This window comes from Bos indicus x Bos taurus, chromosome 12 (assembly GCF_003369695.1).
Source record: "Bos indicus x Bos taurus breed Angus x Brahman F1 hybrid chromosome 12, Bos_hybrid_MaternalHap_v2.0, whole genome shotgun sequence".
Taxonomy (NCBI): Eukaryota; Metazoa; Chordata; class Mammalia; order Artiodactyla; family Bovidae; genus Bos; species Bos indicus x Bos taurus.
This window is the reverse complement of record NC_040087.1, coordinates 13,261,128-13,277,820: the sequence shown is the minus strand read 5'-3', so window position 1 is coordinate 13,277,820 and position 16,693 is coordinate 13,261,128. Positions and strand designations below refer to the sequence as shown.

Genomic DNA, 16,693 nt, shown 5'->3' with positions numbered 1-16,693 from the left:
CACCGGCTCCTGGGGTCCACGGTGAACGTGATCCTCACGGCGGCGGCCCGCTCCCGAGTCCTGCAGCCTTTGGCAGCCTGAGCCTGCCTTCAAGGTCCAACCCGCCCCCCAGCAGCCCTCCTTTCCCAGCCTCTCCCTCCGTCCGACCACCACAGCATGGGGAGGGGAGAGCAGGTGAGGGACCCCCAGGCCCATCCATGCCTGTCTCATGTCCCCATCGCTGGGCACCGAGCCCCCGAGGTCAGGCAGGTGTGCTCACCTAGCGCAGGTGAGGAGCTGAGCTTTGCTGGACTCTATGCCTCCCCGAGGACCCTTTTAAATGGCAGACTCACCCTGCTCCCTGCTCGTAGAAGAAACAGGCGTGCCTCTTTCTTTCACTTACTTCCCTCCAAGACAGTGAATGGGAGAGTTGGGGGTGGGGGGGTATCAGATATAGTAACGTTGATGGAAAAGCAGTAAGGTGTGAGGTCAGTTCTCAGCAGCGTCAGTGACCCAGGGGCACAGCGTAGTCACGGCCACCAGCAGATCATGTCCTTAGGAGGAGCTCCGTGAACAGGGTCTTGGAAGATTGTTTTTTTCTTTTCCCGAGTCACCTGCTGCCAGGTGTGCCTGCAGACTCGCACAAGCCATTATTATAACAGGATCCAGCTTACCTGCACTCTTCAAATTACCCTTATTCCACTGACCTCACACAAAGATGGAAATAGACACTGCATTGTGCTTCTGGTGAGCTCTCCCTAATCACCGCTAATGCACAGACGCTGCAAACAGAAAATGTTATGTCAATGCTAAGTTGTAATGATAATAATCCTGAAAAACTGTAACAGAAGGAATTTCCGCCGGCAGTTGGAAGAAGATTGCTGCTTCGGTGGCGATACAGGTGTTGCTGGAAAACAGATCGATTTTAGTTTGTTGGGAGCAGGAGAGGCTGTCTAGCAGGAGACTAGCTGCGAGGCAGGCGTCTGATGCTCCCCAGCCCTGTGCCAGGATGCTGGGAGGCATGCTGTGACACCAGCCCGAGGAGCCAGGGCTTTGTCCTGTCATCTGAGGGCCATCTGGTCCTTGTCCTGGACCTTTCTGAGCCCATTCAGACCAGGGGAATCTGTGGGAAGAGGGGTTTCTACCACCTTTCCTGCAGCTGAAGACACTTAGAAAGGCACAGCATAGGGGCGTTCAGATGGGTACGGTGTGCACTGGAACATCCTTCAGGACCGCAAGAGCAGCCTGAGCCCTTGGACCTGGCTGTCTTCATAGAGCCTTTTTTTTTTTTTTAATTGTATTGAAATACAGTTGGTTTACCATATTGTGTTAGTTTCAGGTGTGCAAAAAGTGATTCAGTTATATATACATACATATATATATATTGGAGAAGGGCATGGCAACCCATTCCAGTATTCTTGCCTGGAGAATCCCATGGACAGAGGAGCCTGGCAGGCTGTGGTCCATAGGGTAGCAAAAAGTCAGACACAACTGAAGCGACTTAGCACACACACAAGCGTGTGTGTGTCTGTGTGTATTCTTTTTTAGATTCTTTTCCATTATAGGTAATTACCAGATAGTGAATATTGTTCTTTGAGCTATACAGTAGGTCCTTGTTAGTTATCTATTTTCTGTATATTGGTGTACATGTTTTAATCCTAAACTCGTAATTTCTCTCTCACCATCTCCCCTTTGGTAACCATAGCTTTTCTATGTCTGTGAGTCTATTTTGTAAATAAGCTTACTTTTTTTAAGATTCCATATATAAGTGATACCTTATGATGTGGTCTCTGGCTTACTTAATTTACTGTGATAACTCTAGGTCCATGCATGTTGTTGCAAATGGCCATATTTCCTTCTTTTTTATGGTGGAGTAGTATTGCATTGTGTGTATATACCACATCTTCCTTATCCATTCATTTGTGATGGACACTTAAGTTGCTTCCATGTCTTAGCTGTTGTAAGTAGTGCTGCTATGAACATTGGGTGCGTGTATCTTTTCAAATTAGAGTTTTCTGTGAGAGAAGAGTGGAGCTTAAGGAATCAGACCTCATCACTTAAGGCTATACTACAAAGCTACAGTCATCCAAATAGTATGGCCTGGCACAAAAACAGACATAAAGCGCAATGGAACACAACAGAGGCTCAGAAATAAAGCCATACACTTGTGGTCAAGTCAGGGAACCTCACTAACTGGCCAAAACCCAGATGCTCAGTGGTTGGCAGCCTCAGTGCTGCTGTTTCATAGAAGAGGGACACAGCACAGAAGACAGGATCCCTGCCGAGTGGATCAAGTCAAGCCTCAAGACTCTAGAATCCTTAGTTTAACTTCCACATGGCTTATTCCCAAACAACTCCTGCAGAAGATCCGTGGGTGTTTGTTTTAAAACAGTCTCATCCCCTCTGCCTCCATAACAGAGCCCCATTCCTGCGGAACAGTCACCAAGCGGAGCCAGCAAAGCAGTGTTCGCCTCTGTTAGGAACAGAGCAGGCCCTGCAGCAGGGCCCCTGGTTTCCTTTTGCTCTCAAGCTGCAGCACTCGCTGTGCGAGGCCACCCCAGTGGCGTTACTTTGGGAGGTGCAGATGCTGGAGTTCCCCCTGCCGAGGATAAACCCTGCACCTCCAGCCAGCTGTGTAACCTCCACGTCTCTCAAATTTAGTCCTATCTCCTGGAAAAAAGAAATAATAGTCATATTTACTATGTCATGTTTCCACGAGGGCAGAAGGAGATTGTGTAAATCATCGGCTTAGGCATGTAACATCCTTAGCTATTACTACTGCTATTACTGTTTTCATTACTACTGCTATGCCTGCTGGTACTGTTGGTGAAAAAACCAGGGACAGGAAAGTGGTGGTGACTGTATCTTCTCCTCAGATCTCCCTGTTTTTATAAGGAGGTAGCTGGGGCATGGGGACAGGGCTGGGACAGGACTGCCTACCCTGGTGCAGAGCATGGGGCTGGGGCTCATTCAGAAGGTCAAGGAATGAAACCAGAAGGCCAGGCTGAGCCTGTGGTGCCCTCAGAAGTATTTGTCCAAACAAGCTAACTGTAGCCGCAGTTCAGAAGCCAAGGAGTAGATGGAGCCGTGGTCTGAGCTGCTGCTCTCCAATGTGGTCTCAGCCCCAGCAACATCAGCATCACGGGAAACTTGGAGGAATGCAGATTCTCAAGCCACATCCTTGACATATTCCCATTGGAAACTCTGGGGGGAGGACCAAGAAATACGTGTTAAACACACCTACTGGGAGTTTCTGATCCAAGCCAGTGTTTGGGAAACTGGGGTAGAATAGTGTCAGCTGCTCTACAGTTAAGTCCCAAAACTTCAAAGAAAAAAAGAGCTTGTTTCTTGGGCACGGTTCAGTTCAGTCTCTCAGTTATGTCTGACTCTTTGCCACCCCATGAATCACAGCACACCAGGCCTCCCTGTCCATCACCAACTCCCGGAGTTCACTCAAACTCATGTCCATCGAGTCGGTGATGCCATCCAGCCATCTCATCCTCTGTCGTCCCCTTCTGCCCCCAGTCATTCCCAGCATTAGGGTCTTCTCCAATGAGTCAACTCTTCACATGAGGTGGCCAAAGTATTGGAGTTTCAGCTTCAGCATCAGTCCTTCCAATGAACACCCAGGACTGATCTTCTTTAGGATGGACTGGTTGGATCTTCTTACAGTCCAAGGGACTCTCAAGAGTCTTCTCCAACATCACAGTTCAAAAGCATCAATTCTTCGGTGCTCAGCTTTCTTCACCATCCAACTCTCAACATCCATACACGACCACTGGAAAAACCATAGCCTTGACTAGACAGACCTTTGTTGACAAAGTAATGTCTCTGCTTTTGAATATGCTATCTAGGTTGGTCATAACTTTCCTTCCAAGGAGTAAGCGTCTTTTAATTTCATGGATGCAATCACCATCCACAGTGATTTTGGAGCCTAGTAGAATCCAAAGCAGGTATTCTTGGTCCCTGGACACCTTTCCTCCATGCAGTGATTCAGAGACCCAGGCCTGTTTCAGCAGCAAGAAGAGAATGAGGGATGGAGCAGAAGGCACATCTCACACCCCTCACGCTGCATCCGTGAAAACCAGTCAGATGGCAGTGCTTGGCCCGGTCACCCCTCAAGAATGAGCTTCACCAAGCAGAGAAAAGCATGACATAGCGTGGTATCTGTGCCACAGCAGAGCAACTGGACACCCCAGGCGCCCTTCAAGAAGAAGAGCAGACGCAGAGAGGCAGACGGAGCCTGGTCCCTAGGTGCCCAGATCTGTGGGAGCTGGAAGGCAAACAAATACGGCAGCCATATCTTCCAGGTCTCAGACCCATCCCGTCATCCTGGGCTCTGGACCTATTAGCACAAGTGCTTGTATCGGTTGCAGCTGATGAAATCCTTGGAAGCGATGCTCTTTGCACACGAGGAGGAGATGCACAGCTCAGTAGCATCCTCCTGCCATTCCAGGAGGACAGCTGGCAGAGGGGAGGGAGGGACATTAAACACAGAGTCCCCCAGTGACACCAAGTTCTCAAGAAATCCAGATATTGTTAGAAACAATATGTTATAGTGTTTGATTATTTAGTTACATCTTGCCTGAGCAGGAAAAAGATATTAACATACTGTCAGCTTACTGGGACATAACCCAAAATAACTTACATATTTCCATAGAGTGCTAATTATTTTTCTGAGGCTGGCTCAGGCTGCTAAGAGAGAGATTTCAAGGCTTTCACCAGATTATTTACTTAAAGAAGTTAAGCATGCCATTATCTGTTCCCATGGAAACACAGTAAGTAATAGAGGAGTCGGAAGAGGAGGTCACTCTGACCATAATTAATATGAAGAATACTGGTTTGTATAGGATCTAGTCAAGGGTGCAGGGAGGTGCTGTAATGCCTTTAAGCCTCGTTTACAGTGATGCAATTCAATCTTTGGATCAACTTTCATACGCTTTGGTTAATTTTAGTAGTCTAGTGCTAATTTTTGAAATGGAATTTAATCTTGTTTAACAGGGTTTTTCCAGTGTCTTTATTTCTGTTTTGATCCAACCAGAAAATCCCTGTAACAGAATTTTCCTAAGGTCCTGAGCAAGGATAAGCTGATGCCTGCATTGGCTTTACCCTCGTGGAGGTCACAGCTCCCTGCATGTGGCTTCACACAGCTGATTGGTGAATGAATGAATGATGATCTGAGACACCCTTGGATACAGCAGTGCTTTTCCCTGGTGTCTCAGCTGGTAAAAAATTCACCTGTAACGCAGGAGACCTGGGTTCAATTTCTGGGTCAGGCAGATCCGCTAGAGAAGGGATAGGATACCCACTCCAATGTTCTTGGGCTTCCCTTGTGGCTCAGATGGTAAATAATCTGCCTGCAACACAGGAGACCTGGGTTCGATCCCTGGGTTGGGAAGATACCCTTGAGAAGAGAACGGCTACCCACTCCAGTATTCTGGTCTGGAGAATTCCATGGACTGTGTAGTCCATGGGGTCACAAAGAATCAGACACGACTGAGCAACTTTCACTTAAACTCACCAAAGCAAAATTCAGTTATGTTCAGAATAGTTTACATTTAAAGTGTCTCACTGTATTCTTTTTCTTTAAATTTTATTGAAAGTCAGTAATCCACATGTTCAATATTCTATTTGTTGCAACACAGTGCATAGCCACAGGAATTCCTACAAAAAGATGCCTAGTGTCATTTTATTTTTAATCCTGCTTATTTGAATGGTAGGTTTGTTGCCATTTGTATTGTAATCGAATGTAATTCAAGGGTAAATTTTATCCTGGAAGCTTCATTATACATTTTCAAAACTGTTTAATGCAGTATCCTAGAAAAAAAAGAGAGAAAAAGGTAGACCTTTCAAGTTTCTGCATTTTGAATATACCGAGAAATGATATTAACTTAGAAATGATTAGGATTTTTTGTTTCCTTTGGAGCCCTGGTCCAAGAAACATAATCTAACTTCTTCCAGGAAGCCTCATCTGAGGGGCGGATCCATGCAGCATGATGCTGAAAAATGTTTACAAACAGGTGGCCAGAAGTTAAGTGGAGTCAATAGACAATTTCTCACCCTTTATAAAATAACCACTTTGCAGCCACATGAGAAACCAAGATTTTTTTTGCAGATATCAGGCTTGAAATCACTTAATAAGGAATGTAAATCAGTTATATGCCCCAATTATATAAATGTTGATGGGGTTGGCTATGGTATTGATTTGGGGGGAGGGGAGCGGGGGATGAGAGTGGATAGTTACACCTGCTGGATTTTTTTTTTCATCTTTTTTAATATGATGATATCACATGCCTATTCCAGAAATGCTAACGACGTTGTATCCTACTTGGCAGGAGCAGTGGTCACTCAGCTCAAGCCAAGAGTAAGAGCTGTCAGCTGTGCCATTCTAAGAGAAGTCCTAAAATAATGGATGGTGCACTTCCCTCTATGTATTTATGTTCAGACAATTTATTTAAATAACGTTGCTGGCACATGCTTTATAGCTGCTTGCATTTTGCTACCCAGATTTCAGCATATCTTGCAGACTCGGCAATTCATTTGGAAAATGTAATTTCCATCTCTGCATACTAATCGATTTCTTCACGAACACCTGCTATCAGTTATGATAATAAAAATGCCACTCTGAACTGAGAAGGGGCCAAATGGAGCTTCCTAAGGAAATGACTTAAGTGTCTTTGAATGCTACTAAATGTAGTAACGTGCTTCTGTAGCGCCAACACTTTTTCTGTCATTTGCGTTTTCTCTAATTTTGCCCTATTACAACATCCCTCTCTTAAATGATGCCTGGTAACCATTTCCCTAGGGTTGGTAAACTGAGTTGTCAGGGTGTGTGTCAGGGTGTGGACAGGACCTGAGGCGGTATAGTGTTGGGCCGCGCCATGTTTAAAAAACCACCAGCTCGTACTCTGGGCTCCCCTGGTGGCTCAGCAGTAAAGAATCTACCTGCAATGCAGGAGTCACAGGTTCCATCCCTGGATCGGGAAGATCCCCTGGAGGAGGGCATGGCAACCCGCTCCAGTATTCTTGCCTGGAGAGTCCCATGGACAGAGGAGCCTTGGGGGCCACAGTCCCTAGGGTTGCAGAGTCAGACACGGTTGAAGCGACTTAGCACACATGCACACACTCAGCCCATACTCCAAGGTGGACCCTGGGTCATTTCTGATTTATGAGTCAGTCCCTGAAAACTGTAAAACTGGCAGTTTCTGGGGTTTGCACATACATATACAGCAAATAAAATTTCCTTTACTCATCCTCTTCAGCCTCCAGTTCATTCCATGCACCATTGCCAAACCAATCTTCCTAAATCACCAATTTCGTCACATCTTCCACTGCCAGGCACCTTCAGCAGTGCTCAACTGGCCGCCCCGTTGGCCCAGCGGTCCAGCTGGCCTCCATCCCCTCTCATCATGCAGCACGGCTCACCTTTCTCTCACTGCTTCCAGACGGACTCTTGCACTTTTGGTCAAGCTTCTCTGCTTCCTGCCCGGAGTAGTCTGCCTTCCCATCTCTGGGTTTTGCTTCAGCTCTTGTTCCTGACTGAGACGCCCTTCACCAGTTCATGGGCTTTCAGCCTTCAAAGCCCTCCTTTATTATTCCCATCTGCTTCTTCCTTTCTCTCCTCTGAATTCCTGTAGAATGGATTCCCCTGTCATACACCCTGACACTAAGTTGGTCGCTCATGTATTTATCCAACCAGTATTTTTTGAGTGCCTACAGTGGGCTTCCCAGGTGGCACTGGTGGTATAGAACCCACCTGCCAATACAGGAGATGTAAGAGACGTGGGTTCAGTCCCTAGGTGGGGAAGATCCCCTGAAGGAGGGCATGGCAACCCACTCCAGTATTCTTGCCTAGAGAATCCCATGGACAGAGGAGCCTGGTGGGCTACAGTCCGTGGGTTTGCAAAGAGTCAGACACAACTGAGCGACTTAGCACATAGCATACATGTCAGGCATTAGCCTCTTCTCTCTTCCTTTGAGTACATTCCTTTCACACTTGTAGGTATCTGTTGTATGTCAAGCTCTTTGAGAGGAGAGACATACTCTGTCTCCTTGTTTTGTGATCCAAGAGGCCCAGACAGGCTCCGGCACAGAGTGCATATGCAGTGAATGCTCATTGACTAGTTGATCCCTGATGGTTTGAGGTAGGGAATTTTCTGGTTAATTGCATGTTCTATTTGATTAGTCTTTCAGTGTGTACTATATACATCATCAGTTTTACAAAGAAGAATGCCGTAAAACACTCAACTATTAAACCACTGTTGACGTAATTTGATGGTGGTTATTTGAGGAGAGAGCTCAGTGGGTTTTCAGAGCAACTCTGTTCACATCTGTCACCTCTTCATGGTGGAACTGTGACCTGAGAGGCTGACCTTGATCTGGCTTTGGAACTGGGGGATTGTTGGGGAGGGGCTGGAAGTGATCCTGGACCAAGAATCTGCTGGAGCGAGGTTCCACACCATGTCCTTACAAACCAGAAGTCACGTCTTTAAAGAAGCTTCTGATAACAGACTTTTGAAATATCTCCCCTTTTATCTTGCTTACAAAAGTAGCAAATGGATTTTCTGAAGGAGGCAGAGAAAGTATGGGAGACTGGTAAAAAAAAAAAAGAGAGAATTGGGGGTTCTTTTAAAATAATCTGTTCAGAACTAAACCCATTGGGCTGGCAGAATAGCCCAGTGACTGGGAGCAGAGACTCTGGAGCCTGACCTGGGTTTGAAGGCTGTTGATGGTACTTTCTCTGTGAAATCAGACAAGTTCTGTAACATCCATGTGCCTCATTTTTTCTCATCTGTAAAGCGGAGTAATAAGAACAGCACCCACATCAGAAGCTGATGGGGGAGATGGAGTGAGTGAGTGTGTGGTCCAGCGTCTGTTAACATTGTGAGAGCTCAGAAAGCTATTGTGATTGCTGCGGAGACCACCAAGTAGTCAGCTAGAGACGAAGGAAGGGAGTCCCCATCCTCAATTTTCCTTGGTCCCATTCACTCTTCTGTATTCCACTTCAGTTACTTTTGGAGTCGTGAGATGTGTAAGGCCCTGAATTACCCATCCCGGTTTCTCCATCGGGTGGGGAGGTGAGTGAGCTCTGAGCCCCCCACTTGGAGAGTTTCAGGTTTCAGGAAGGTGTAGGGTAGGAGACTGTTGGTGAAACAGATGAAACCAAGTCTCTGTCCTGAGAGGAGTTAGAAGGAGCTAACAGGCTTGTGCAGTCTGTCCTGGCAGTTCAGCGGGAAGGAACGGTGTGTGGATCCATCCCCGCCACCCTCCCCTGGGTGGCTGTGGCTGCATGCCTCCAGCTGGGGACCACAAATGACGTGTACGTGGCCCTCCAGGGAGCTAAGCCATCCTGCCAAAAGGGAGAGGGCAGTCACAAGGCAGACAGAGTGTCTGCCTGGAATTCTGAGCGCTTTCATCACCACCAACCCAGATCAGTTTTTAAGAGGGAGCCTAGGGTCGGGGCAGGGGTCAGGAGACAAGAATTCAGAAGGAATTCATCCTGTACCCACAGGCACCCATAAGATGGGACAGACAGAATAGCTAACACATTCCCAAAGAAGTGAGCTGCAAAATAAGGCAGCACCAGCCATAAAATGAAGCAGCACCCCACGGTAGGGCATTTAAGTTTGGCACAAAGGTGACGAATCAGAGTGAGGGGGGACTCCCCTGGCCATCCAGTGCCGGAGGTGTGGGTTCGATCCCTGGTGGGGGAGCTTAGATCCCACATGCCTTGCACCAAAAAACAAAACATAAGACAGAAGCAATACTGTAACCAATTCCATAAAGACTTTTAAAATGGTCCACATCAACAACAACAAAAAAAATTAGAAAATAAAAAATTGGGGTGCAAGGCTCCCTTTAGTACCGAAGGCCCTCCATCTCAGCGAGACGGTTACTCACTTGAACTCGTTCTGTCTGCCCCGCAGCCCTGGCCGCCCAGGCCTACGCACTTAAAGAGGAGAATGACAGCCTCCGATGGCAGCTGGACGCCTACAGGAACGAGGTAGAGCTGCTGAAGCAGGAGAAGGAGCAGCTGTTTCGGACGGAGGAAAACCTGACCAAGGACCAGCAGGTGCAGTTCCTGCAGCAGACGATGCAAGGCATGCAGCAGGTACCTGCGCCTCTGCTCGGAGAGCAAGGGGCACGTGTGCTCAGGGGACGGGGGTGGCGGGAAGCTGGAGGAGAAAAAAGGACAGCAGAAAAGCTGAGTGGTGGGATCAGGCAAGTCCCGATGATGTTTTGTGGGAGGAGAGGGTCTGGGGAGAAGCCACACAAAGAAATAGGTTGCAGTATCAATAACTACACCCTCCAGGTGGGAAACAAAGAGAATCTAAGGCATTGAAAGCTCCACACGGGAAATGTAGCCCCCTGGCAAATGGTTAGAAAATCCGTGCCCATCACGACACCAGCGTTGTGTAATCTTAGAACGTCTCCACTTACAAGCAAGCAGACTGATTTTTATAAAAGCGTGGCGAGTTTGTTTTCGAGATCGATGAACGTGTAAACTGTTTTTATTTCCTCTTCTCCCGGGTGATACTTAAGATGTAGACCGGTTCTTTGGAAACACTCTGTATTTCAGAAATGTTTGCTGTCGGGTTGGATGAAAGACTGGAATTCAGGGCGATGGGCAGCTTCAGAAAGAGGCCAACGTCTCTGCTTTTTGTTAAAGAGCCACGGGCTTCAGTTTGGCACGTTCAGATTAAATCTGGATCTTTCCAGCTAGTGTAAGAAAGAAACAGAAGTGATGGGCTCTGTAGGAAGGAGAAGGAACATGAACTATGGGGAACGAGGGCTCAAGGGCTGGGATAACCCGGGCGCTGGCTGCAGAGGGTCAAAGAGTCATATCTAGATTTATATCTGGAAACATTGATTGATGTGTGACGCACTTAAGGGGTTTGGGCCTTTGAGTTATCTTAGAATAAATATAGCTGAAATTATCATCATACAAGTGTACATGTGTTACTCCTGAATATATCAATTTAACCTCTCCTTTCTAGGGGGGAGGAATAAAGATTGTTTTTCGTTAAATGGGGGAAATACAAGCAGGCTGATGGAAAATGATGGAGTGAGTAGGATATTTTTTCAAATTCCCCCATCTGTATTGACTGCTGTCTAAGAGCAGGAGCCTGAATTGCCTAGAGAAGTGTCTTAAAGATGAGAGGTAACTGCCGCTGAAACCTTCGCCAAAAACAGGTTGCAGTATCAAGGGAGGGAAAAATAATTGAGAGGAAGGGAAGTGAGAGAGAAGCGCAGATCGGGATGTAAACAAGTTAATGACCAAGTCACAGAAATCCTGTCTTAAGCATCTCCTGCCATTTAAAAGCAGTTCTGCCGTCTTGGCTTTGAGTCCTGACTCGCTGATGTTCACAGTGTGTGTTAGACAAATCAGCGAGATTCAGAGGTCAGAGCCAGCCAGGAAAATGTTATTACAGGCGGGGCTCAGGCCCCCGCACTTGAAAATCGGTGTAACAGCTGCCACGCGGGGCTCCTGGGGTTGTCCATCTGTCCCCATCGGGGGGTGTGTGATGCCTTTGCCAAGAGGAACGTCTGGCCGTTTCTCCGAGGACCATGACGCCAGATCTAGCCGGCAAGCTACTATCTCGTATTTCCTGCAACGGGCCCTCTTTTCCTCCCAAGAAAGGTGACCCTGGTTGCTTGAAAAGTGGATCAAAACCTTGAAGGCGGCTGAAGTTTCAAATGTGAGAGAAGTCAGGAGGCAGGGTGGGCTGGCCCATCAGGAAGAAGCATGCTCTGGTCCACACTGGTCCACTGTGCTGGGCATCCTCACTGAGCTCCAGCCCCTTAAAGGGACAGTTCTCCTCTTGCAGCCTCTTACACGTTTGCAGAATCTCCTTGTCCATAGAAAGCGTCCTTTCCTATGTTTGTGTTGTTTGGGGGGCAGGGGAGTTTTGTTTGGAGGTCTGTCTTGGTTTCTTCTGGTTTGGTCTAAATCACAAAAAGTTATGGTCACAGTTGTAGACCTAGAAGTGCACGACCAGGTTGCTGGCAAAGTTGGTTCCCTGTGGGACCCAAGGGAGTGTCTGCTCTCTTCTCTCCCCTGGCTTCTGTGGGTTTGCTGGCAAGCTTTGTGCTTCCTCGGCTTGTAGACACATCACCCCGCTCTCTGCCTTCATCTTCACATGACCTTCTCCTTGTGTGTGTGCCGGGGTCACAATCTGTACAGGGTTAAGGGGCCCACACTATTAAAATATGACTTCATCTTAACTCATAACACCTGCACGGATTCTGTTTCCATAAGTTTGCATTCTGAAGTACAGATGTTTGGGACATCACCATAGAGATTTGGTGGTGGTGGTTGTTCAGTCGCCAAGTCACATCCGACTCTTTGCAACCTCCTGGACTGCAGCACCCCAGGCTTTCCTGTCCCTCACCATCTCCCAGAGTTTACTCAAGTTCATGTCCATTAAATTGGTGATGCCATCCAACCATCTCATCCTCTGCCACCCACTTCTTCTTCTGCCTTCAATCTTTGCCAGCGTCAGGGTCTTTTCCAATGAGTCAGGTCTTCACATCAGGTGGCCAAAGTATTGGAGCTTCAGCTTTGGCATCAGTCCTTCCAAAGAGTATTCAGGGTTGATTTCCTTTAAGGTTGACTGGTTTGATCTCCTTGCTTTCCAAGGGATTCTCAAGACTCTTCTTTAGCACCACAATTTGAAACCATCAGTTTTCAGCACTTTTCCTTCTTTATTGTCCAGCTCTCACATCTGTACGTGACTCTAAATTTGGAGGGGGGCACAATTCCATCAGCAGCACACATAGAGGAGATGTCAAAATATATTTGTTGAATGGAAGAAAGAAGGGACAGAGCTACAGGGGCAAGAACTAGCCCAGTGCCTCTGGGGGACTCTGGGATCTTGGAAAGCGCAGGGCAGGGTGTGGGGAGAACTGATGCCCCAGGGGTCCATGTAGCACCTCCTTAGCATGTGAGACGCACTAGGTCAGTGGCAGCAGGTACAGTTTTCATTCTCACTGGCCCTTAGGTGGACCCATGGTGATTATTGTGGAACACATCTTTAATAGAGTTTTTTAATGTATGTGCTTCTTAAGAGTCATCTTCCTACCTTACTCACTTTGAATGAATTCCCACAACCTGTCGATTTGAGCCCCACTGCAAAGAATTCTCCTAACTTTAAAACCCACCCTCAATCTGCCTGCTGTCCACTTTATAAATCAGAAAATAATCACCTCCCAGGAAAGTCAGCAGATAGAGGAGGGCGTTGGTCTCTCACGTGTCACTGTCTTAGCAATCCATCTAGGGAAAATTATTCTGCAATAAACAAAACAATATAAACAGCCTTACTAGCCTTAGGACTAGCATACAGTTTTTTAGAACTGCCTTCAAGTTTAGCTGGAAAGTTGCTCACCTTTCTTCTTTCCATCCCTGAAGGATGTGTTCACTGACTTCACATAGTTTCTCATGAGTTCATGCAGGAAATACGGGCAGGGTTTGGAAAAGTGAAAAAAAGCCTCAGGTGAATTTGTCTGGGTGTTTCTCAGTCAGTTTCGTATTAGAGGTTTCACACAAAATGAAGTAATAGTTGGTATCCATGGTAACACGATAGCCTTTACCTGATCTGAAGCTGGTGACAAAGTTAACCTGTCTCTGCCATGGGGAGAGTGAGGTTGTGGGCTTTTGTTTGTATCTTTAGGTATCCAAGGAAAACATATCCATACTTGAAATTCTTACTTATCTTCAGGTTACCACACTGAAGTGTTTTTTGGGGTTTATTGAAGTAAAATTTACGCACAGTGAAAAAGACTATTTTCAGGGTTCTGTGAGTCACTGCCACAATCAGTATATGAAACAATTCTATCACCACCAGCACCCCCAAATTCTCTCATGCCCCTTTTCAGTCCACCCCACTCCTCGGAACCACTGACTTGTTTTCTGCCTTGCTGGTTCTGTCCTTTCAAGGAAGTCATATAAGTGGAGTCATGGTGTATATACTTCCCAGGGGCACTAGTGGTAAGGAGCTCACCTGCCAATACAGGCTGACGTAAGAGACGCTCGATCCCTGCGTTGATCCCCAGGTTCGATCCCTGGCTCGGGAAGATCCCCTGGAGAAGGAAATGGAAAGCCACTCCAGTATGCTTGCCCCAGAAATCCCATGGACAGAGGAGCCCAGCAGGCTACAGTCCAGAGGGCCGCACAGAGCTGGACACAACCGAAGTAGCTGAGCACTTGGACAGGATGTACAGCCTCTTGAGTCTGGCTCCTGTTCCTCAGCATGATGGATTTGTGAGGCATCCATATTGCTGGGTGTGTCTGCTGTTCATTCTCTCTATGCTGAATGGTATTCCATTGTGAGGAAGGGACATACTTGGTTTGTCTAGTCACCAGTTAATGGACATTCGGACGGTGTCCTGTTTGAAGCCAATGTGAATAAATCTGTTATAAACATTCCGTTTACATGCTTTTTGTTTGGACATAATTTTTTCATCTCACTTGGGTAAATATAGAATTGCTGGGTCATATGGTGTGTTTGACTTTTTAAGAAACTGCTAAACTGTTTTCCAGAATGTCTTTCCTGATGTGCATTCCCGAAAGATTACATGAGAATTCCAGCATCCTTGTCAGCCAGCACTTGGAGTGGCCAGTTAGTTTTGTTTTATTCTTTTTTTAGTCACTATAAGCAGTGTATAGCTCTATACAGTCAACAAAAACAAGAGCGGGAGCTGACTGTGGCTCAGATCATGAACTCCTTATTACCAAATTCAGACTTAAATTGAAGAAAGTAGGGAAAACCACTAGACCATTCAGGTATGACCTAAATCAAATCCCTTATGATTATACAGTGGAAGTGAGAAATGGATTTAAGGGACTAGATCTGATAGAGTGCCTGATGAACTATGGACTGAGGTTCGTGACATTGTACAGGAGACAGGGATCAAGACCATCCCCATGGAAAAGAAATGCAAACAAGCAAAATGGCTGTCTGGGGAGGCCTTACAAATAGCTGTGAAAAGAAGAGAAGCAAAAAGCAAAGGAGAAAAGGAAAGATATAAGCATCTGAATGCAGAGTTCCAAAGAATAGCAAGAAGAGATAAGAAAGCCTTCCTCAGTGATCAATGCAAAGAAATAGAGGAAAACAACAGAATGGAAAAGACTAGAAATCTCTTCAAGAAAATTAGAGATACCAAGGGAACCTTTCATGCACAGGTGGGCACAATAAAGGACAGAAGTGGTATGGACCTAACAGAAGCAGAAGATATTAAGAAGAGATGGCAAGAATATACAGAAGAACTATACAAAAAAGATCTTCATGACCAGGATAATCACAATGGTGTGATCACTGACCTAGAGCCAGACATCCTGGAATGTGAAGTCAAGTGGGCCTTAGAAAGCATCACTATGAACAAAGCTAGTGGAGGTGATGGAATTCCAGTTGAGCTATTTCAAATCCTGAAAGATGATGCTGTGAAAGTGCTGCACTCAATATGCCAGCAAATTTGGAAAACTCAGCAGTGGCCACAGGACTGGAAAAGGTCAGTTTTCATTCCAATCCCAAAGAAAGGAAATGCCAAAGAATGCTCAAACTACCGCACAGTTGCACTCATCTCACATGCTAGTAAAGTAATGCTCAAAATTCTCCAAGCCAGGCTTCAGCAATATGTGAACTGTGAACTTCCTGATGTTCAAGCTGGTTTTAGAGAAGGCAGAGGAACCAGAGATCAAATTGCCCACATTCACTGGATCATGGAAAAAGCAAGAGAGTTCCAGAAAAACATCTATTTCTGCTTTATTGACTATGCCAAAGCCTTTGACTGTGTAGATCACAAGAAACTGTGGAAAATTCTGAAAGAGATGAGAATACCAGACCACCTGACCTGCCTCTTAAGAACTCTGTATGCAGGTCAGGAAGCAACAATTAGAACTGGACATGGAACAACAGACTGGTTTCAAATAGGAAAAGGAGTTCGTCAAGGCTGTATATTGTCACCCTGCTTATTTAACTTATATGCAGAGTACATCATGAGAAATGCTGGATTGAAAGAAGCACAAGCTGGAATCAAGATTGCCGGGAGAAATATCAATAACCTCAGATATGCAGATGACACCACCCTTATGCCAGAAAGTGAAGAGGAACTAAAAAGCCTCCTGATGAAAGTGAAAGTGGAGAGTGAAAAAGTTGGCTTAAAGCTCAACATTCAGAAAACTAAGATCATGGCATCTGGTCCGATCACTTCATGGGAAATAGAGGGGGAAACAGTGTCAGACTTTATTTTTTGAGGCTCCAAAATCACTGCAGATGGTGACTGCAGCCATGAAATTAAAAGACGCTTACTCCTTGGAAGGAAAGTTATGACCAACCTAGATAGCATATTCAAAAGCAAAGACATTACTTCGTCAACAAAGGTTCGTCTAGTCAAGGCTATGGTTTTTCCTGTGGTCATGAATGGATGTGAGAGTTGGACTGTGAAGAAGGCTGAGTGCCAAAGAATTGATGCTTTTGAACTGTGGTGTTGGAGAAGACTCTTGAGAGTCCCTTGGGCTGCAAGGAGATCCAACCAGTCCATTCTGAAGGAGATCAGCCCTGGGATTTCTTTGGAAGGAATGATGTTGAAGCTGAAACTCCAGTACTTTGGCCAGCCCATGGGAAGAGTTGACTCATTGGAAAAGACTCTGATGCTGGGAGGGATTGGGGACAGGAGGAGAAGGGGACGACAGAGGATGAGATGGCTGGATGGCATC

The 16,693-nt window shown here is 46.3% G+C and overlaps 1 protein-coding gene across 4 annotated transcripts in view; it reads left to right on the top strand.

Moving 5' to 3' along the window:
* ENOX1 (ecto-NOX disulfide-thiol exchanger 1) overlaps positions 1-16,693 on the top strand; it is a 343,215-nt gene that overhangs the window by 220,743 nt on the left and 105,779 nt on the right. For all 4 annotated transcript variants that reach the window (XM_027557160.1, XM_027557163.1, XM_027557161.1 and 1 more), the window contains one exon: positions 9,906-10,090. In XM_027557160.1, the coding sequence (XP_027412961.1) occupies positions 9,906-10,090 (185 nt within the window). The remainder of the gene's footprint in view (positions 1-9,905; positions 10,091-16,693) is intronic.